The 23,771-nt window shown below is 40.5% G+C and overlaps 1 protein-coding gene and 1 long non-coding RNA gene across 2 annotated transcripts in view; one reads left to right on the forward strand and one right to left on the reverse strand.

Annotated features, from left to right (window-relative positions):
* LOC145423172 (uncharacterized) overlaps positions 1-23,771 on the reverse strand; it is a 39,676-nt gene that overhangs the window by 13,896 nt on the left and 2,009 nt on the right. The window lies entirely within an intron of this gene.
* LOC113033584 (uncharacterized) lies at positions 2,666-14,752 on the forward strand. The gene is made up of 19 exons (XM_080294834.1): positions 2,666-3,237; positions 3,932-4,052; positions 4,134-4,296; positions 4,409-4,601; positions 6,146-6,247; positions 7,111-7,182; positions 7,351-7,452; positions 8,316-8,387; positions 8,556-8,657; positions 9,513-9,584; positions 9,753-9,854; positions 10,724-10,795; positions 10,964-11,065; positions 11,933-12,004; positions 12,173-12,274; positions 12,489-12,594; positions 13,399-13,557; positions 13,636-13,692; positions 14,125-14,752. The coding sequence occupies exons 1-19, from the start codon at positions 3,199-3,201 to the stop codon at positions 14,370-14,372; spliced, it is 2,058 nt and encodes a 685-aa protein (XP_080150960.1). The 5' UTR covers positions 2,666-3,198; the 3' UTR covers positions 14,373-14,752.

Here is a 23,771-nt window from a genome sequence, read left to right on the forward strand (position 1 = left end):
TTTCAGTCTGGTTGATTTCTGGACTTTGGGACTGGGCCATTGTAACACCTTGACTCTTTTCTTCTTCAGTCATTCTGTTGTACCTTGGCTGCTGTGCTTTGGATCATTGTTCTGTTGAATGAACCGCTTTCAGTCAAGCTTTTAGCTGTCTGACAGATGACCTCACATTTGACTCTAGGAAGCAAATGTCACTGGAGGCCCAGGGCCTGCAGTCAAATCATTACCCCTCCACTACCATGCTTTGGCAGTTTTATGTGATATGTCGTTTCGGTTCTGCCAGATGTGGCATTCCAGCCAATCCTGGATGGTTCAAGGCTGACCTGTGCAAAGCATGCTTACAGCTATAGTCAGTTCAGTGCTTGGTTTTGCCAATATTCATGCTGCCTGATTTTATCTTTCTGGGTTTACTGTGTTTGGACAGATTTGAATGGAGCTGCAAAGTCAGCCTGATTCAGATTTTAAGGAACATATAGTAATAACAAAATGAAATGAGAAAATACAGAGCAGACTACAAGCACTTTAGGCTGGATAAATAGCATTATATAGAGTGAGATGTGTGTAATGTGAGTACATGTGAAGGAAAAGACAGGAGAAGAAATCTAACCTGATTTTTGTGCCGAGCATGCCAGAGCATGGCAAGTTATTCATGTAAAAACCAGAAAACAATGCTGTTATCTTATTGTTGTGTAAAACTATAGAGCAGCTCTCCAAAACTGAGAATGTCAGATTAAAACCAGATGGAAAAGCAGCTCTAACTTTGTTTCAAACCACTCTGTGGGGTGAGCTGACCCTTGCAGTTCAATTTCGAGTCTTGCATGAGAGATGCTTTAGAGATAATTGGACCTTTTAACAAGAACTTTAAGAACTCATCCACACTGTAAGTGTACACTGATCAGTCATAACATTATGTCCACGGAGAGGTGACATGATCTCTTTATCATGGCACCTCTTAGTGAGCGCAACATACAAGTGAACCTCAAAGTTGATGTGTTAGAAGCAGGAAAAATGGGCAAGTGTAAGGAAGTGAGCAAGTTTGACATGGGCCAAATCGTGATGGCTAGATGATCGGGTCAGAGCATCTCCTAAACTGCAGCTCTTGTGGGCTGTTCCCGGTCTGCAGCGGTCAGTATCTATTAAAAGCAGTCCGAGGAAGGAACAATGGTGAGCCAGTGAGAGGGTCATAGGAGGCCAAGGCTCACTGATGCATGTAGGGAGCGAAGGTTGGGCCGTGTGGTCGGATCCAACAAACGAGCTACTGAGGCCAAAAAGGTTAATGCTGGTTCTGAAAGAAGGATTTCAGAAGCAAGTGCATTGTAGTTGTTCGCTTTTATTGGCAGCAAAACGGGATCGACACAATATTAGACAGGTGGCCATAATGTTGTGCCTGATTGGTGTGGTACTGGGCCACCTAGAGTAGAGGAACAACATGTGGGGGAGAAAGTCATTACACTGGGATTCAACAGCACCACATGTCTGGTAAATCTACTTCCTATGTCCTACAAATGCATTATTCTATGATTGCACAACACAGGATGTATAACATACTCACTGACTGCAGTTGGGACCCAGAATACAAATCCTACTCTCTGATGTCAGTATCCTGTGTTTTGTACACCCAACCAATCCTTCACTCAGCCTCCTGTGACTTTTGGTAGTATAATAATTTCACACCTCCTAGGTTGGATACAAATATTGCCAGTGAATGTAATCCAGGCAGAAACTACATTTCCTCCAGAAATTCGTAGGAGGAAATTACAATAGTAATGCGTAATCTATTAGTATAATGTTATATTTTGTTAAGATGAGGGGGAAAAGAGCGCAGAATCATCCAGGAACGTGAAGAATATGACCTTTACTTTGTGACCTGAAGCTGATTTCATCTGAATAAGTACTTCTGCTAACACTACCTGCCTATTTAAAGCTTGATGAAGGAAGAAAGTTAATGAACCTGGGAACTCTCTCCCTCCCTCAATCTCTCTCTCTCTGGCTCTCGCTGCTGTTCTTTCCTCTCTCTTCTTTTTTCTGGACATGGAATGAATGAAAGTGAGTCATGAGATTTTAGCCATTAAAAAAAAATCTCTGCGGGAATTAAAAGAAAAATCCCCTCCTGGGCGGCCCTCTGAATTGTTACACAAATTAATCCCCCTTTCCCAATTCCATCATTCGCCCCCAGCTCCCCTTTTGGAATTATCCCTTTTCAATTATTTCTCCCTCCTTTTCTAATTTCTAGTCACCATTGGAAATATCAGTGGCGATGAGAGAGGGGACGAGACGAGTGAGTGCTTTATTAATTGCTCTGATGTGGATTAGATGTGAGCATCATGGCCACCCCTCCACCCCCTATCCTCCAATCACATTTCAATTAATAACAGTCAGCCAGGCATTGCCTCGAGATGTGCTAGCAAGATGATTGGCCTGTCAGTCAGAGCTGCTAGGCAGCATTTGCAATTTGTCACCGGTTTCCTCCTTCTTTCCCTCCTTCCACTATCGCTCACTCTTGTTTCTATCTCATAATCTTTTTTCCTTCCACTTGGCCCTTCTCTCATCTGCCTCTTCACCCAGGTATTTTTTTTCCTGCCTTCAAAATCATGCGACATGTCATCCATTTATTCATTTTTCTTATGATAGCTTGGTCAGCATCGAAAAAGACTGTCTATGAGTGTGTGTGTGTGTGTGTGTGTGTGTGTGTGTGTGTGTGTGTGTGTGTGTGTGTGTGTGTGTGTGTGTGTGTGTGTGAGTGCGTCTATGTGGTATGGATTGACATTTGACCTGCGCTGTACCTGGGCTCCGGGGACATTTCGACTTTTTGCTGTGTATTCATGTGTCCCCCTAAAACATGACTTGTAAATGCATTTTTAAGTGTCTAAATAATAATTTTTTCTACTTCTTATGAGGTCATTATTTATCTTTTGACCTGTATTTGCTTAAACTGTAGTGTAAATTCATTTATTAAACTATAATTAAAAGATTTTCTGATTTTCTTAAAAGTCCACCTATACCCCTCACCTGATTTTTGTGTATTCCAGTGTATTGCACAGCGACGTTTCGAGTTAGAGTGGATGTGTGTAGGTACTGCAATTTAATACACATTTTCAATACACACGGCCGGAAGTCATTGTGATTGGTAGGCTATATATATAGGCGGTACCTACAGGAAACGGCGCCACAACTTTCGCGCGCGTGCCCTTTAACAAGTGTATGTCGACGGCAATACGAAGACGGATTAAAAACACAAAGGTAAGCCTTTTTTAATGTAAAATGCACCATGACTTTAATACTATATGAAATTATAGGTGCACAGGCCTATATTAAACTGGTTTAATTTATGCTTTATGGACTGTTAGTGAGTCTTTGAAGAAGTAAAACGGCCCCAGCGTTTGTCATTGAGTAAATAAAATAGGGCTGACGACTAACCGCGTCAACGCGATAAAGCGGGCTAACCCGTGTTAGGATTTACTCGGTGTTAAAGCATTATTGTGGCTTAAACGTGTTAATGCCGACATCGCGACTAACGCGATTAACAATTAAACCAGCGCAGTCTGAGTCAAAATCCCTGATGTCGCTGTTAGCTAATTTCGGGCAGTTTGTCCAATGTCTGTCCATTCTGCTGACAGCCCTAAAATAAAAGCAAGGGTATAAGTGTATTTAGTCGTGTATTTATTTATATGCCTGAAGAAAAAACTTCTTACAGTTTTGATGCCTAAGCTTTCTCAGTACTTGTATCACTCTCTGCAGTCGCCATTACAGAAATGTCACATGTCGCCATTTTGAGTACTAGGCCTTTAACATTTTAAAAGAAGGCATAAATTAGCACTATGAATAAGTCAGCTGTGTTTATGCTGTAAACTACACTACTGCTAGTTCTGCTACTACTGATGATGATGACAATGATGACGATAATCGTAATACTTTATATGCTTTGGTAATACAGCCAATCGTACAGGAGAACATGCGAAGGAGACTCATTCCTCCACGGGAGGATGCAGTCTGTCATGTTTCTGCTGGAAGGGACAAACTGGGACTTGATATCCACTACATAAATGCCTTCAAAGGTAAGTTGGTCTTTAGTTTGGATTAGATTTGGAGTTTGTCACTGTCTTTTGTCACTCACTTGGTATGCCTCTGCAATTCAGGTCGGGGCATTTTCACGACTGTTCCATTCCAAAAAGGAGACTTTCTTTTGGAATACAGAGGTAAACTCATAACAAAAGAAGAATGTGAGCGGAGACACAGAGTTTATCATGACAGCCTGAAGGTGTTCATGTTTGAATTCAAGTTTGATGGAAAACTCTGGTGGTGCGTATTATATCAGTGTAGTTTGATTAAGATTAAATTACACATTGCTTTTGATTTATGAAAAAAAGCTTCCTAACTAGTTAAGCTAATACTTTTTTGCCTAACCCCACAGTGTGGATGCATCTCAAGAAGATGGGTCATTAGGCAGACTTGGACTGATGTGGTTGTCGTTGACAAGTGCTAAGATGAAAATATTAAATATCAATGGAAAGCCCCATCTATGCTTATTTGCAAGCAGAGACATAAGTCCAGGTGAAGAAATAGACTATAATTATGGTGACTCGGATTGGCTCTGGAGATGCAAGGTATTTCTACAATTGTACTTTTTGGAACTGATAAATTGCATACCCTAAGCCATTTTTACATTTGTACCTACTCAAATTGGCTTAACGTGACTTAGGGCATCTAGTTTTTCACTGAAATTGAGTATCACCTACTGTGCCTGGGGTAACTATAGCAATGCAGCCGAGCATCCAGTGATATAAATGCCACAGCAAGCATGGACGTCAAGGTGACAAAATGCCTGCTGCTCAGTCTATACTTTAGTGTTCAATTCAGGGATCACGCTGTTAATTTTGGTCGCTATTTCAAACATTTCAGAGTTTCAAAAATGATGGCTTGGATTTTCACGAAGGAGGCGCACTCATAACTTATCGAGTGACACCATTGACCAGCCACCTGGTGGCATTCAGTCTATGTCAAATTTTCTGATCACTTTGGATCACTTGGAACCTTGGTGCAGTAGTTACTGAAAAACTACATGGTACTATAACCTACTGGAAAAACAGGGGTAGGTACTAATGGAAAACAGGCAATTGTGATGGCTGCCACATCAAAGCCCTCTAAAAGCACTAAAAAAATATCAGCAGGTATGCAGAAATAAAAAATGGCTTTCGGTTTCTAAATTTTAACAGTGATTGATGTTTAATGTGATTCTACACAGCAAAATCTCCAGTGTTAAATTAACACTGGAGAGTGTCTATAAGGGTCCACACCTCTGAGTGTTAAATACAACACTGTTGAGTGTTAAATTAACACTTTTGACAGTGTTATATGTTTAAAAGTAACCTAGTCGGTTTTGAAGATTAACAATGGCTAACACTGAGCAGTGCTGATTTTCTAACACTGGAAAATAACTCAAAATGTTAGAAATATTCCAGTGTTAGAAAATCAGCACTGCTCAGTGTTAGTCTTTGTTAATCTTCAAAACTGACTAGGTTACTTTTAAACATATAACACTGTCAAAAGTGTTAATTCAACACTCAACAGTGTTGTGTGGACCCATATAGACACTCTCTAGTGTTAATTTAACACTGGAGATTTTGCTGTGTAGCCTCTTTAGTTAGATTCATTTTAAATTTTGTCCCTCGAAGATAAATGGGCCCTAGTGACAGTTCGTTGCTGCTACAGGTGATTGTTTTACTCCTTTAGCAATGGCTTAAAAAATAAAGAAATCACACTGACTATTTGTCTCTTAATCATAGGGCCTTAAATTCTCTATACATGACAGTGAATATTTTAAAGACAATAGCTTGAAACTTATCTTTCTCATACAGTTTATTTAATGTTTCAAAAGCCTCTTCAAAAATGCACTGTATATTCATTTTCTATCTGTTACACACGAAGACGGAGACCAGCCAGATTCAGAAGACTGTGAGCTGCCTAAAGCCGCAACCAAACAGCTTTCCAAACAATGATCTGATTTTAATGAATGTTTCTCATGCACGATGTGTACCTTACGCTATTTGCCAATAGTGAAATGGTCTATTCATCCTCTTGAGTGATGCATTTTTAGTAACTGTCAGATTACTGTTCTTTTGTCTTCATTCTCTATCTGTTACACACGAAGACTGAGACCAGCCAGATTCAGAAGACTGTGAGCTGCCTAAAGCCGCAACCAAACAGCTTTCCAAACAATGATCTGGACCTGAAACATCCAGAGCCTGAAAGGGTAAATATAATCCAGTGTACCACTTAATGAACTAATAATTTAATCTATCATCATTCTTTATGGATGCTGTGTGTGTGTGTGTTTGGCAGTCACCTGGGTGTGATGTGATTTACATGGACCGTGGCTTGTAGGTCCTTTTCATTGTTTCAAAGTGCAAGTCTGGATAACATCTGAGTGTGTGTGTGTGTGTGTTAACCACCCAAATGTGACTTAGGAGGACCACACTGTTATTGGGGGACTCCGTCAAAGTTTGCTTCATGGTGACATCACTCTGGTTTTAGGAGGGGTCTTCTCGTATGTCTTGACAGTTTGACCTACAGCATGCAGAACTGACTGCATGTGCTTTGTTTCTATGTTGAAATTTTTTGAAACTCAGGCTTGAACATTAAGATAGATAGTACTATACAACTTCTTAAGTTGTTTTAGGCACTTTTTACTGCTTTAGTGCATGGGCTCTCTCTGGCTGTGTACTCTGGCTTCTTCCCACAGTCCAAAGATGTAGCTTATGGGGTTAGGTTAACTGGTGATTCAAAACTGCCCTTTGGTGTGAATGCAAATGCTTGTCCTTCCATGTTAGACTGGTGATCTGTCCAGGTTGTACTGCCCTATGGTAGCTGGTATAGGCCCCAAAACTGCTACCCCACAATCCTGATAAGGATAAGTGGAAGAGGATGGATGATTGCAAAGGAATCAGTTGTTAACTATTGTAGCCAGTATTTTTTTCAGAAGAAAACATTTCTTGAGTGGAAAGGCCCCCCCCCACACACACACATGCAAATTAAAAACAGAAGCACAGGCCTGCCCAGTACAGTTGCAAGAAGAGCACTTGGTCTAATCTTTGTGCCATCTTTTCTTTGTTGCAGGATCTTGATGAAGAAATGCCTCAGCAAGACTCAGAAGCCATGCATTCTTCTTCAGTGCAAGATTTTGAAGAGGTAACATTGACCTAGGACAGATTTTAATGAATGTTTCTCATGCACGATGTGTACCTTACGCTATTTGCCAATAGTGAAATGGTCTATTCATCCTCTTGAGTGATGCATTTTTAGTAACTGTCAGATTACTGTTCTTTTGTCTTCATTCTCTATCTGTTACACACGAAGACTGAGACCAGCCAGATTCAGAAGACTGTGAGCTGCCTAAAGCCGCAACCAAACAGCTTTCCAAACAATGATCTGGACCTGAAACATCCAGAGCCTGAAAGGGTAAATATAATCCAGTGTACCACTTAATGAACTAATAATTTAATCTATCATCATTCTTTATGGATGCTGTGTGTGTGTGTGTTTGGCAGTCACCTGGGTGTGATGTGATTTACATGGACCGTGGCTTGTAGGTCCTTTTCATTGTTTCAAAGTGCAAGTCTGGATAACATCTGAGTGTGTGTGTGTGTGTGTTAACCACCCAAATGTGACTTAGGAGGACCACACTGTTATTGGGGGACTCCGTCAAAGTTTGCTTCATGGTGACATCACTCTGGTTTTAGGAGGGGTCTTCTCGTATGTCTTGACAGTTTGACCTACAGCATGCAGAACTGACTGCATGTGCTTTGTTTCTATGTTGAAATTTTTTGAAACTCAGGCTTGAACATTAAGATAGATAGTACTATACAACTTCTTAAGTTGTTTTAGGCACTTTTTACTGCTTTAGTGCATGGGCTCTCTCTGGCTGTGTACTCTGGCTTCTTCCCACAGTCCAAAGATGTAGCTTATGGGGTTAGGTTAACTGGTGATTCAAAACTGCCCTTTGGTGTGAATGCAAATGCTTGTCCTTCCATGTTAGACTGGTGATCTGTCCAGGTTGTACTGCCTTATGGTAGCTGGTATAGGCCCCAAAACTGCTACCCCACAATCCTGATAAGGATAAGTGGAAGAGGATGGATGATTGCAAAGGAATCAGTTGTTAACTATTGTAGCCAGTATTTTTTTCAGAAGAAAACATTTCTTGAGTGGAAAGGCCCCCCCACACACACACACATGCAAATTAAAAACAGAAGCACAGGCCTGCCCAGTACAGTTGCAAGAAGAGCACTTGGTCTAATCTTTGTGCCATCTTTTCTTTGTTGCAGGATCTTGATGAAGAAATGCCTCAGCAAGACTCAGAAGCCATGCATTCTTCTTCAGTGCAAGATTTTGAAGAGGTAACATTGACCTAGGACAGATTTTAATGAATGTTTCTCATGCACGATGTGTACCTTACGCTATTTGCCAATAGTGAAATGGTCTATTCATCCTCTTGAGTGATGCATTTTTAGTAACTGTCAGATTACTGTTCTTTTGTCTTCATTCTCTATCTGTTACACACGAAGACTGAGACCAGCCAGATTCAGAAGACTGTGAGCTGCCTAAAGCCGCAACCAAACAGCTTTCCAAACAATGATCTGGACCTGAAACATCCAGAGCCTGAAAGGGTAAATATAATCCAGTGTACCACTTAATGAACTAATAATTTAATCTATCATCATTCTTTATGGATGCTGTGTGTGTGTGTGTTTGGCAGTCACCTGGGTGTGATGTGATTTACATGGACCGTGGCTTGTAGGTCCTTTTCATTGTTTCAAAGTGCAAGTCTGGATAACATCTGAGTGTGTGTGTTAACCACCCAAATGTGACTTAGGAGGACCACACTGTTATTGGGGGACTCCGTCAAAGTTTGCTTCATGGTGACATCACTCTGGTTTTAGGAGGGGTCTTCTCGTATGTCTTGACAGTTTGACCTACAGCATGCAGAACTGACTGCATGTGCTTTGTTTCTATGTTGAAATTTTTTGAAACTCAGGCTTGAACATTAAGATAGATAGTACTATACAACTTCTTAAGTTGTTTTAGGCACTTTTTACTGCTTTAGTGCATGGGCTCTCTCTGGCTGTGTACTCTGGCTTCTTCCCACAGTCCAAAGATGTAGCTTATGGGGTTAGGTTAACTGGTGATTCAAAACTGCCCTTTGGTGTGAATGCAAATGCTTGTCCTTCCATGTTAGACTGGTGATCTGTCCAGGTTGTACTGCCCTATGGTAGCTGGTATAGGCCCCAAAACTGCTACCCCACAATCCTGATAAGGATAAGTGGAAGAGGATGGATGATTGCAAAGGAATCAGTTGTTAACTATTGTAGCCAGTATTTTTTTCAGAAGAAAACATTTCTTGAGTGGAAAGGCCCCCCCCCACACACACACATGCAAATTAAAAACAGAAGCACAGGCCTGCCCAGTACAGTTGCAAGAAGAGCACTTGGTCTAATCTTTGTGCCATCTTTTCTTTGTTGCAGGATCTTGATGAAGAAATGCCTCAGCAAGACTCAGAAGCCATGCATTCTTCTTCAGTGCAAGATTTTGAAGAGGTAACATTGACCTAGGACAGATTTTAATGAATGTTTCTCATGCACGATGTGTACCTTACGCTATTTGCCAATAGTGAAATGGTCTATTCATCCTCTTGAGTGATGCATTTTTAGTAACTGTCAGATTACTGTTCTTTTGTCTTCATTCTCTATCTGTTACACACGAAGACTGAGACCAGCCAGATTCAGAAGACTGTGAGCTGCCTAAAGCCGCAACCAAACAGCTTTCCAAACAATGATCTGGACCTGAAACATCCAGAGCCTGAAAGGGTAAATATAATCCAGTGTACCACTTAATGAACTAATAATTTAATCTATCATCATTCTTTATGGATGCTGTGTGTGTGTGTGTTTGGCAGTCACCTGGGTGTGATGTGATTTACATGGACCGTGGCTTGTGGGTCCTTTTCATTGTTTCAAAGTGCAAGTCTTGATAACATCTGAGTGTGTGTGTGTGTGTGTGTGTGTTAACCACCCAAATGTGACTTAGGAGGACCACACTGTTATTGGGGGACTCCGTCAAAGTTTGCTTCATGGTGACATCACTCTGGTTTTAGGAGGGGTCTTCTCGTATGTCTTGACAGTTTGACCTACAGCATGCAGAACTGACTGCATGTGCTTTGTTTCTATGTTGAAATTTTTTGAAACTCAGGCTTGAACATTAAGATAGATAGTACTATACAACTTCTTAAGTTGTTTTAGGCACTTTTTACTGCTTTAGTGCATGGGCTCTCTCTGGCTGTGTACTCTGGCTTCTTCCCACAGTCCAAAGATGTAGCTTATGGGGTTAGGTTAACTGGTGATTCAAAACTGCCCTTTGGTGTGAATGCAAATGCTTGTCCTTCCATGTTAGACTGGTGATCTGTCCAGGTTGTACTGCCCTATGGTAGCTGGTATAGGCCCCAAAACTGCTACCCCACAATCCTGATAAGGATAAGTGGAAGAGGATGGATGATTGCAAAGGAATCAGTTGTTAACTATTGTAGCCAGTATTTTTTTCAGAAGAAAACATTTCTTGAGTGGAAAGGCCCCCCCCCACACACACACATGCAAATTAAAAACAGAAGCACAGGCCTGCCCAGTACAGTTGCAAGAAGAGCACTTGGTCTAATCTTTGTGCCATCTTTTCTTTGTTGCAGGATCTTGATGAAGAAATGCCTCAGCAAGACTCAGAAGCCATGCATTCTTCTTCAGTGCAAGATTTTGAAGAGGTAACATTGACCTAGGACAGATTTTAATGAATGTTTCTCATGCACGATGTGTACCTTACGCTATTTGCCAATAGTGAAATGGTCTATTCATCCTCTTGAGTGATGCATTTTTAGTAACTGTCAGATTACTGTTCTTTTGTCTTCATTCTCTATCTGTTACACACGAAGACTGAGACCAGCCAGATTCAGAAGACTGTGAGCTGCCTAAAGCCGCAACCAAACAGCTTTCCAAACAATGATCTGGACCTGAAACATCCAGAGCCTGAAAGGGTAAATATAATCCAGTGTACCACTTAATGAACTAATAATTTAATCTATCATCATTCTTTATGGATGCTGTGTGTGTGTGTGTTTGGCAGTCACCTGGGTGTGATGTGATTTACATGGACCGTGGCTTGTAGGTCCTTTTCATTGTTTCAAAGTGCAAGTCTGGATAACATCTGAGTGTGTGTGTGTGTGTGTGTGTTAACCACCCAAATGTGACTTAGGAGGACCACACTGTTATTGGGGGACTCCGTCAAAGTTTGCTTCATGGTGACATCACTCTGGTTTTAGGAGGGGTCTTCTCGTATGTCTTGACAGTTTGACCTACAGCATGCAGAACTGACTGCATGTGCTTTGTTTCTATGTTGAAATTTTTTGAAACTCAGGCTTGAACATTAAGATAGATAGTACTATACAACTTCTTAAGTTGTTTTAGGCACTTTTTACTGCTTTAGTGCATGGGCTCTCTCTGGCTGTGTACTCTGGCTTCTTCCCACAGTCCAAAGATGTAGCTTATGGGGTTAGGTTAACTGGTGATTCAAAACTGCCCTTTGGTGTGAATGCAAATGCTTGTCCTTCCATGTTAGACTGGTGATCTGTCCAGGTTGTACTGCCCTATGGTAGCTGGTATAGGCCCCAAAACTGCTACCCCACAATCCTGATAAGGATAAGTGGAAGAGGATGGATGATTGCAAAGGAATCAGTTGTTAACTATTGTAGCCAGTATTTTTTTCAGAAGAAAACATTTCTTGAGTGGAAAGGCCCCCCCCCACACACACACATGCAAATTAAAAACAGAAGCACAGGCCTGCCCAGTACAGTTGCAAGAAGAGCACTTGGTCTAATCTTTGTGCCATCTTTTCTTTGTTGCAGGATCTTGATGAAGAAATGCCTCAGCAAGACTCAGAAGCCATGCATTCTTCTTCAGTGCAAGATTTTGAAGAGGTAACATTGACCTAGGACAGATTTTAATGAATGTTTCTCATGCACGATGTGTACCTTACGCTATTTGCCAATAGTGAAATGGTCTATTCATCCTCTTGAGTGATGCATTTTTAGTAACTGTCAGATTACTGTTCTTTTGTCTTCATTCTCTATCTGTTACACACGAAGACTGAGACCAGCCAGATTCAGAAGACTGTGAGCTGCCTAAAGCCGCAACCAAACAGCTTTCCAAACAATGATCTGGACCTGAAACATCCAGAGCCTGAAAGGGTAAATATAATCCAGTGTACCACTTAATGAACTAATAATTTAATCTATCATCATTCCTTATGGATGCTGTGTGTGTGTGTGTGTTTGGCAGTCACCTGGGTGTGATGTGATTTACATGGATGAAGTTTATTAGTTGATATCTGCAACTGAATTGAAAACACCTCACCTTTCCAACTGTCCAAAACAAATAAATGTTGCAATATTTTGCTAACAGTGTCACAATCATCGTCTGGTGTGCACAACAATATCATCTTTGGACAAGTGCATTCAGTGTGTGGGACTGGTTTCCTCCCTCAAGTGGCTTGGCTATAAGTGCAAAGGTGAGACATTTAGTGAATAGGTACATTATATAGTAAAAAGCATTAATGGAGTTCAACAAGTTAAGACTAGCTGAAATGAACACTGCTCCCTTTTTAATTAATGGGTGGTCACGTCTAATTAAAGAAATGTAGTATTACCTCATTGGTGCAGGACCTTGTAAAAATGGTATACTTGGGATTGTCCTCAATTCCCCATTCCATAACATAAACTGCTCAAAATAATAAAGGGAACACTTAAACGATGCGATGTTACTCCAAGTCAGTCACACTTCTGTTATATCAAACTGTTCACTTAGGAAGTAACACTGACAACCAGTTTCACATGCTGTTTTGCAAATAGAGTAGACAACAAGTGGAAATTATAGTCAATTCACCATAATAAAGGACTGGTTCTGCAGGTGGTGACCACAGACCACTTCTCAGCACTTATTCTTTCTGGCTGATGTTATGGTCACTTTTGAATGCTGGTGGTGATTTCATTTTAGTGGTAGCATGAGACAGTCTACAACCCACACAAGTGGCTCAGGTAGTGCAGCTCATCTAGCGTAGCACATCAATGTGAGCTGTGGCAAGAAGGTTTGCTGTGTCTGTTAGTGTAGTGTCCAGAGCATGGAGGTGCTACCTGGATGTGGAGTAGGCCATAGGAGGGCAACAACCCAGCAGCAGGCCTTAAATAGTAAAACTATGTACTATAATTTCCAGTATTTGCTCTGTTTTTTGTCATATCTCGTTGTTAATGTGAGGTTTTTGGGGGGGTTGTATGTGTTTGGTTTTTTTGGGTTTTTTTCCCCCACAATTTCTCAGATGAAATTGCATTAAGTGATGCTGAAACAAAGGACAGTGAGAGTGAATCAGATGATGATGACACATCACTCACAATGTCGGCGTGTGGCACCAGTGAGCCTGTACATGCAGTAGCTGATTCCACAAACACAGCGCAGCCCCAAGACACTGTAGATTGTGGTAAGTTACCACTAGCTTGGTTTCTGTGGATAAAATGTTTGTTACAAATATTAAAACTTAATCAAATTGTGTAATCAGCAGATGAAGGACTACTCACAATGCCTGCAGCAAGTGAGACTGCTGCTCCCTCTGAAGGTAAGGGGTGCAGTTGGTTCTCGAAGCTTATTATTGTTTCATCACTTTGCAACATATGGCAAACTGCAGAGTGGTGGCAAAAAGTCACTTGGATGAGTGACAAAATGTTTCTCCCACTGAAAACGCTACGTCCAGATTAACAGAATCAACGTTTTGGGATTTACTTACCTGGATGATTGAGCATGCATCAAGAGACTTTTATTCAACTTTTTATTCAGTCTTTTATTCACAGCGGAACACTAAATGTTGTCTCATTTTAGAAATTTGATAAATTTTCAAACAGAATTTTAGCTCGTTTTGATATTGATGGTAGCAACACATTTCAGAAGTTAGTACAGGGTAGCATCCATTCTTTTAACAAGCAAATGTTTTTTGTTTTTTTTGTTTGGTTTTTTGTTTGTTTTAACTACTACTACTTTATATATCTTCCAGAGAAAAATGCTGCTCAATCCCACAATTCCCGAAGAGCTCCCAAAAACATGTGGTCCAAGGCTGAGGTTGCTGCAGTGATGAGGCATTTGAAAGACCACATAAACGAAGGGAAACTAGCCACCAAAAATGAATGCAGTCATTGCAAATTGGTAGAAGATCCGGTGTTGGCAGGAAGAACAGTTCAAAACATAAGAGATTTTGTAAGAAACAGAGGATTAACTGCAAAAAGGCAGAAAAAAATGAACTAAAATAACTGTTTAGAGAGCTGTGGTTTTACATCTTGGTCAGATTGCCAATTGTTGTTAACACTGATGTTCTGTTTAAAGAAAAAAAAGTTCTTGTTAAATACAGAAGTAGTTTGTATTTCATAATTTTTACATTTAATTTATTTAGGGTTTTTTTTGACGGGTTATATTTAAAATAAAAAATTATAAATGCATATTTTCTCCCCTTAATATTTACCTTTAAACTATTAAAATTCATTTTAAATGTTTTTAATTTTTCTGTTTTCTATATTTTTATATTTCTGTGGGAAGCGTGGGCATTTTTGTCCATAGATTTCTTTTTTTATTTATGGTTAAAATTAATGTTCAGATCCAAGAACACTAATAAAATGATGTTCCAGTAATCCTGTGTCCTGTCAGATGTGTATTCATGGTAATGATGAGCTATTTACATATTACATCATTGTCCCTTTAAAGACCCAATATTGCTTTTTTTGGACCTCATAAAACACATTGTTGTCAAGTGGACAATGTCTCCAGAAAACACAATAGAGTCTGGTTGGTGTGTATCAGTGTATCTAGACTTCTATAGGGAGTGTATGAGGTCTGAAGTGACCCAAATTTTTTTCAGATTTTTTCGAACACTTTAACCTCGCTCCCTTGGCTCTAAGTCCTTTCAAAAGGGTAGTCCACTTAAACCACCACCGGGCGGATTGACGTAGTATAGTCCCGCCATACCACATAGACCCGTATGTGTGTGCGCGCGCGCTAAGAGGTTTTCTCCTCCTCCTGAGATGGCATGCAACTTAAAAAACTGTCATCTTGCACCACATTTCATATGCAGTGGGAGACAACACAGCCATTTTCTATTAAGGCCTGCATGCTCTCATGATAGCCTGATATCCAGGGCTAACTTGCAGTGATATACAGTATAAAAACACACTTCAATCTTTTCTCTTTTTGTGCCTCTATTATGGCTCCCTTTTATCTTCTATTGCACTGTGTGAGAATTGATGGCCTGGTTGTTTTGTTTTGTTGTTTTGGGGGTTTTCTGTTCTTGTATTTTTGACATGTGTTCATTTTTAACCATCCCAGGCATCCTACAGGTGGCATTAACAAGCAGAGGCAAGCTCTCCGTGAAATAAAGACTGACAACTAACTTGGCACGTGTAAAGACGGTGTCTACAAATCCCATTTATACAATGTAGGAAATCCCCATCGACTTTTGTTGTTGGCTTGTAGGCAGCAAATGCGGCAGAGCTATGTAATCAGAAGTTTAAAGGTGAACTCAATAAGGGTAAAAAACAAACAAAAAACAAAACCTGCAGTTCCTCTAATGACCAGTTGAGGCTGGGAAATCAATCCCAGTAGCCTCCCATGTTAAAATGTCTAACTAAACAGCACCAAAAGACAAGTTTACAGTGTGATAAAAATATAGTTTTAGTCTCTGTGGATGGTTTGCCTTTTCATAAAAATGGTACCATGGCTGAATTTATTTTTATAGCTATACTTACATCACTTACATACTGGCATGTCTTAAAGTTGTGAACCTTGCTATTCCCAGTTACTGAAATGGACTAGCAGCTGTGTTTGTATTTTTGGGGCATGTGCTAAATTTAATTAAATTTCAAATGAGATGGCTTGTTTTGTGGTAAAGACCATGCAGGAAGTTTGTGCTCCAGCTTTGGTGAGAGAAATTTCACAGCTTACGATTTGACTTGCTAACCAAGCTTGTTAGCATTAGCTGATTGCTGTTACTATTTGTTACCACTTCTGGTTGCAAAAGGCATACTTCTCCATCAATATTCTTAAAGTAAACATCAAATCTGTGGTGCTCTTTCTCAGCATGAAACCATACCGTTGTGACCTGATCGTCACCTTTCTTCTTAACGCACGATCTGATATCGTCGTGTTGGTGTTGTTCCCAGATCATCATACTAAATCTTGTTCCAGGATCAACATTGCAAGTGACCAATCAGAATGTTGTGACGTCCTACTTTTGCGACTTTGGGAAAAACCGCCGTAAAACAAAACACTGTACTTAAGCTGCGAGAAACCGCCTCTGTCCGCCAATCAACGGACCGTGACCCTAACACTGACCCTTACCCTAACCCTTTAATAAACGGTGAGCAGAATTAATATTGTCCTTGCAACATTGGAATTTCATAAATGCAGGAATGGCTTGGTGCCCAAAAGAATAACGTCACAACAATGTGATTGGTCACTTGCAATGTTAAACCTGGAACAACATTTTCATGATGATCTGGAAACAACACCAACACAACGATATCAGATCATCCCTTCTGAACCTAGCTTCAGCAGCTGTAGTTACAACAGAGGGATAAAACTTTATCTTGAAAAACAGTTATAGTGCACTTCATCTCGATTCCTCTCCAACATTGTGTTAAACAATCAGTTTATAAGTCCACAGCTCTCTTTCTTGATCATCTCCATACATCCACAGGTATGTTATATCCTCTTCAATTCCTGATTCATCGACTTACCTCCATCCATACCTCTCCTACCACTCTCTCATTTTCTTCATTTGTCAGCCTCTCAACGCACTCCTTCCACCATCTCAACACACTTCCCTTGTTAGTATGTTTCCATAAGGCACATTCCCACACTCCCAATAAAGGCACTTGTTCACCACGTAATTAAACAAGCCACACTATAAGACATGGATCTAATCAACTAAAGTTTACTGTGTATAATACCTACCCAATCCATTATTTTTTTACATGACATGTCCTCCACTCATCTAAAGGGCACAAGTATATCAGAGACCTTACTACTGGTTCAATTGTCATTACACTTAATTTCTCTCTAAAGTGAAATAAAAACATTAACTTTTCATCAAAAACCCAGAAGACCCCCCCCCCCCCCCCCCAAAAAAAAAGGATAACAATGCATTAGCTGTTAAGTAATCACATTAGCGTAAAGCATAAAGGATGTAGCTAAAGGATGGATCACAATTGTGCAACATTACTCTGCTCAACAGAGTAACTGACATGTATTTATATGGAAATGTTGCCGATCATATCTCAAAGCAGACAGGCAGTGCTGAAAGGTGCTGTTAGCCAAACACGACACACGTCTGTGTTAGCCTCTGTCATTTTTTATCCTGCCTTCTTAATTCATTCATTGCTTTCTCCCTGCATTTGTTTCTCCTTCCTTTTTTCCTACACAGCAAGCTTCAACAGCAATTCCCCTGGTCTTCCATCTATGATGGATAATGCAGAACAACTGGAGAAAAAATCCAAAAGAGCTTTCAGCAATCTTTCCTGGTGTGTGTGTATGTGCGCGTATACAAATGTGCAATTTTGACAGAGGGTAAATTATTTTTCTGCCAATATTTGGAATTGTGCTACTTGTTATTGAGTCTCTGCAGATGGTTGGCAAAGTCTCCAAAGCATTTTATTAAATACTATGTCTTCACTCGTGGTGCTTTGTTTTGTTTGTGTGCGTTTGATGTGAGAGCAGCTCCTGCAGGAATAAAAGCACACTAAGCCTCTGTTTCTTGACCAGTGTGTCAGAGGCCATGCAGCACCACGGAGCAGTAAGCTTAGGTCAGATGTGTTAAGGAAATCAAATCTCAGTCAGTTACAAGAGGCTGAGGTCGAAATCATGTTTATTTAGGCTCCCCTTTCAGCTATTTTTTAAGAAAATTTTTAGAGAAATGCTTGAACCGTTTCAGTTATTTTGAGAGGGCAAAGAGTTATTCAGCGCTGACATTCTAATCATCATCAACCTTTCTAAAAATTACACAATCTGACCTTACTGAGCTCCTTGCTTCTTGCAATCAGTAATTTGGTGTGACTTGGAGCTTTACTTTTATACATGCTGAAATTGCATCTTCACCAACGCAAGCTTGCTGTACTCAGCTATCCATCTGCAAAGCTACAACAGCACTCAGTGGCAGAATCCATGGAACTTGACAATACTGACATATGGTTATTCTTCCAGACATAGTCGGGAAATTGATTTCTCATAGATCCCCGAATTGAAGTGACAAGGGGGACAAATAAAGGTTTTTTGTTTTGTTTATTGAAACAATTGTCTTGATTTTACAGTTATGACAGATGCATTGTGGCCTCTTCGTGGCTGCAAAAAGTCATAAGGCTCCGCTGAGAGAAGAAATGGGCTGTGAAAACAAACCTGTGCAAAAGTGAATGAACGAAAAATCTATTGCAGAAACATTATTGATAAAGAAGCTAATAATCTCTGACAATAGTCTCCTCAAACTCCTTCTAGAAGATATCTACTACTCTGTAGCCACATCGGTAATACCCCTGGGCAGTGATGTTGAAACCCTGTCTAAATGAGAGTTCAATTCAATTCAATTTTATTTATATAGTGCCAAATCACAACAGCGGTCACCTCAAGGTGCTTTATATTGTAAGGTAAAGACCCTACAATAATAAAGAGTAAACTCCAACAATCAAGCCTGCTATAAGCAAGCACTAGATGACAGTGGGAAGGAAAAACTCCCTTTTAACAGGAAGAAACCTTCGGCAGAGCCAGGCTCAGGGAAAGACACCATCTGTTGTGACTGGTTGGAGGTGAGAGAAGGAACACAGGACAAAAGACACATTTTGGAAGAGAGCAAGAGATTAATAATAATTAATGATTAAGACTGGTGTATAAACACATGGTGAGTGAAGAAGAAACACAGTGCATCACGGGAAGTCTCCAACAACTGAGGCGTATTGTAGCGCAAGTAAGAAAGGATTCAGGGTGACCTGGCCGGCCCTTAGGGTGTCTGTGTCCAAAATCCAAACTGGGAGCTGGTTGCACAGAAGAGGGGCCTGAAAACTGAAGGCTCTGTCTCCCATTCTACTTTTAAATATTCTAGGAAATACGAGTAAACCGGCAAGAGCGACGTACTCTACTGGGCTGATATGAGATTGCTGACATAAGATGGGGGCAGATTATTCAAGAGGAGTGAGAGGCATTCCTTTTTTTCAATGGTCACATGGCCACCAAAAATAATCTTAAACAGCATTCTTCCCCACAAGTTATTCTTCTACACATGCACAGAGATTGACTACTACTTCATCAAGGTACGGTACACAGCTCTGGCTAATCCCATGTTAATTCATGTTATAGATGTAATAAGAGAAGAATAACAAGAAAAAAGTACACTCAGTTACAAGACTGCATCACTGACTGAATCGTATTTCCCAGGCAGGTCTGCTGATAGGCTCTTTGTCACCATAAGCATTTTGGATTATATCCAGGCAGTTCTCTATAAATATATATGTGCTATGTATGTCTCTTAGACAGTGCTGCACCTCAAGGAGTGCCAAGTGTCAAGTAGTGCCTCTCATGTGCCAACCTACGAGTAGAGATTTTAACATTTCAACCCTCGACCAGATAACACAGAATCTTCAGTTCTGCTTCACAGCTCGGTGCCTAAAGCACTGGATCCACTGTAGAGAAAAAAGCTTCCCAAGCACGTTGCTGACCCACTGACCTACAAATGGTACTTATACTGTTCAGTTCAAGTACCGAACTAGATGTAGTACCGTAGTAGAAATAAAACTCTGTAAACGACATCATTACATTGTTATTCAAAATATATATACCTCCTTTGTGTGAATGTTTACTCGTGCTAGCTATCGCTAACAAACTTATTCAAATCCAAATGACGCTATTAACCCATGTGTCTAAAATCTAATTGCATATACATTAAGTGGAGTGAATCTTGTGTTAAATCAGCCGCAGCCATGGAGCAGCAAAGGCGTTCATTGGCTTCTAGCATCTCCAAAACTGTCTAAAAGAAATAAAAGGAGAGATAGGAAAGAAGTCTGAAAGCCTGTTTTTGAAAAGACTGAACACTCGGCTTTATCTGGAAAAGGTGTGGAATCGCACTGATTGACAACCCAGATGTCCCCTCTGGCTCCCCCACGGAACAGCAGGCACACAGCTGAGCTTAAGGAAGCAGGAATGTGAGGAGAAATGAGAAAAGCCTCGGCCTATCTCCTTCTGGCCGGGTGGCTCTGCACTGCTCTGCTCTCGCTCTCTCTCGCACTCGCTCTTCTTTCTTTATTTAAAAGAAACACATGTAGTGTCGGGGCGTCCAAGTATGAAATTCAATTCTCATCCCCCAAACGGTGTTTTTATTAAAGCCTTTACTATCACGGCGAGCAGGCGGGTCTGGCCAGCTCAGCTTGGCTCGGCTCAGCTGTGTAAGTATGTACTGTACAAGGAGGGAGGGAGGGGACAGAGCACATTAGGAAAAGAAAGTGCAGGATGGAGGACAAGAGACAGAGTCTGTAAGGAAAATAGAGAGTGTGAGCAGTGTGAACGAGGCAGCGAAGGATTGGGGCAGTCAGCAGCGGGGCGACAGAGGGGCTTAATTTGCCCAAAAGGGAGCTCAGCCTCTTGTGCAATTTAACCAGGACGTGCTTGACTTGAGCTTGGGTTAGCGCCCCGGCATGGCCCAGTGCACAGAATCAATTGCACATTGGACGGAGAATTATGCTGCAGTCTTGTTTGCACTGTGTATATTATTTTTCATCACTGTAATAACAATGCCCTCAATTATGACACAGAAGCAGCAAAGCAGTCATCAGAAGCAGTGTTCTGACTTTGAGAGTTTTACAGCATCGACTGACTTGACAGTTATTCTTTGTTTATGTAACCAATTAGATTATTTTGCACATGAATGTTCTTTTACAGCAGAGAAAAGGAAAAATAGCCTTTGTTTCTACTTGAGCAGGACCCATTTCTTGTGCTCTGCTCATATCAAACTTTTTATGTTGTAATGAAACAGCATTTCTGATTGTGCCAGTGCACAGCACAAGATAACTAAACCAAAACGAACACTGGGACTTACCCTATTTATGGCTAGGAGTAAAGGCTAATCACACATTTGTTTCCCACTTTGGACTGAAACAAATTCTTGACAGCTATTGAACAGATTGCTGTGAAATTCCGTACAGACATCTTCTCCATAAGTTGAATTTTAACACCTTTAGAGGCCCCTTTGTTTTCCACCACCGATTAGGCATATTAGAGAGGTGAAAGTGAATAACACTGATTATCTCTTCATTGTGGCACCTGTTAATGGATGGGATATATTAGGGAACAAGTAAACATTTTGTCCTCAAAGTTGATGTGTTAGAAGCAGGAAAAATGGGCATGTGCAAGGAAGTGAGCAGGTTTGACATGGAACAAATTGTGATGGCTAGATGACTGGGTCAGGGCATTGCCAAAATTGCAGCTCTTGTGGGCTGTTCCCTGTTTGCAGCGGTCAGTATGTATCAAAAGTGGTCCAAGGAAAAAACAGTGGTGAACCAGTGAGAGGGTCATAGGAGGCCAAGGCTCACTGATGTATGTAGGGAGTGAAAGTTGGGCCATGTGGTCGGATCCGAAAGACAAGCAACTGAGGCCAAAAAGGTTCATGCTGGTTCTGATCAAAATAAGTGCCATAATACACTGTGCTTCCCCTTTTGTTGTGTATGAAGCTGCATAGCAACAGAGGTCAGGGTGGCCCTATCCACTGCCAAAAGTGCCAACAATGGGCACATGAGCATCAGAACTGGACCATGGAGCAATGGAAGAAGGTGGCCTGGTCTGATGAATGTTGGCCATATCGATTATTGGGTGTATGTGTGTCGCATACCTGGCGAACATCTGACACATACCACCTATCTAAGCATTGTTGCAGACCATATACCCCATTTCATTCAAATGGTATTCCCTGATGGCTGTGGCCTCTCTTAGGAATGGTTTGAGGTGTTGATTGGGCCTCCAAATTCCCCACATCTCATTTCAACTGTGCAAATTTTGGATGTGCTAGGCAAACAAGTTGGATCCATAGAGGCCCCACCTCGCAACTTCTAGGACAGGGGTGACCAACTCCAGGCCTCAAGGGCTGGTGTCCTGCAGGTTTTAGATGTGTCCATGATCCATCATAGCGGATATAATTGCTAAATTACCTCCTCAACATTTCTTGAAGTTCTCCAGAGGCCTGTTAATGAACTAATCATTTGATTCAGGTGTGTTGACCCAGGGTGAGATCTAAAACCTGCAGGCCTGCTCTCGAGGCCTGGAGTTGGCAACCCCTGTTCTAGAACTTAAAGCATCTGTTGCTAACATCTTGGTGCAGGATACCACAGCACACCCTCAGAGGTCTAGTAGAGTCCGTGCCTCAACACTTCAGGGCTGTTTTGGCAGCAAAAGGGGAACCAACAGGGTACTCGGCATGTGGTAATAATCTCATGCTTAATCAGAGTATATGTATAAATGTCATCTAAAAATTCTTTCAGTGATTTACTGCAAATGGAGACCTTTAAAGTTTAAATTGCTTGTTTTGAAATATGTTGATTTCAGTTATAAGAAATAGCTTTTACTGTGAAGGCAAATATTCTCTGATTCAGTTTTTTGTCACACTTTTCCAAGTTTCACTTTCGCTCAGCAAGTAGGCGGCAACTGTTTGCAGACAAGGGGAAACTATTGGCAACCGCAGCAGTCTGCTAACAACAAAAGCAATCACAAGAAGGTTTTTGGTGTAGCACCCTCTTTGTAACTGATTTCACCCAGTGACCACCAGCAACCTCCAACCACTCCCCAACCTCTTGGGGAGTGGTTGCCAAGGAACATTTTTACCTAGCAACCAGTTGTCTCTAGTCCTGCGGCCTGTGTAGATCCTGTAGACTTAACTACAGTGCTATATTGCTCACACTGGAAGCAGTCCAGAGAAATAATTTTAACATACAATGAGCCATAATGTACTCATAATCAAACTTTCATTGATATTTTTTATACATATTATAAAAACAGGCATTCAGCAATCTGTAGTTTAATTTTATTTATTTTTTTAATTATTTTTTTTTATAATAATATAAGAAAGGGTCTAACTAGACCACTGTTGTATTTTATGTGGCAATAAAGTCAACACATGTCCACATATGCTGCAATTTTTCAAATTCAAATTCAAATTTTATTTGTCACGTACACAGTCATACACAGTACGATATGTAGTGAAATGCTTGGACAACTGCTCGTGACCTAAAGAAAACAAAAAAAGGAAAAGGCTATGAATAAGATAGGAAATAAATATGAAAAATTAAAAAGGGTAAATTTAACTAGGAAGGAATAGAATATAAATTAAGGTTAAAAATGAAATAACTGTACAACACAAATTAGAATGAAGGGTAAATTTAACTGGGAAGAATAAGATAAAGATAAATATATAAATTAAAGTTGAAAATAAAATAACTGTACAACAAAATACACAATACACAATATAGAACTATATAAGAATGTATGAAGAAATCTAAATATAAATAAATATATACACAATAACAGCAGCTGTACAAATATTAACCGGAAATGAAGAATATAGTGACCAGTGTTGTGCAAAACCAAAGTCCAGAAAGTCCAGTGTGTGTGTAAGAACTGTATGTGTGGGTC

This window comes from Astatotilapia calliptera, chromosome 20 (assembly GCF_964374335.1).
Source record: "Astatotilapia calliptera chromosome 20, fAstCal68.1, whole genome shotgun sequence".
In the NCBI taxonomy this organism is placed as follows: domain Eukaryota; kingdom Metazoa; phylum Chordata; class Actinopteri; order Cichliformes; family Cichlidae; genus Astatotilapia; species Astatotilapia calliptera.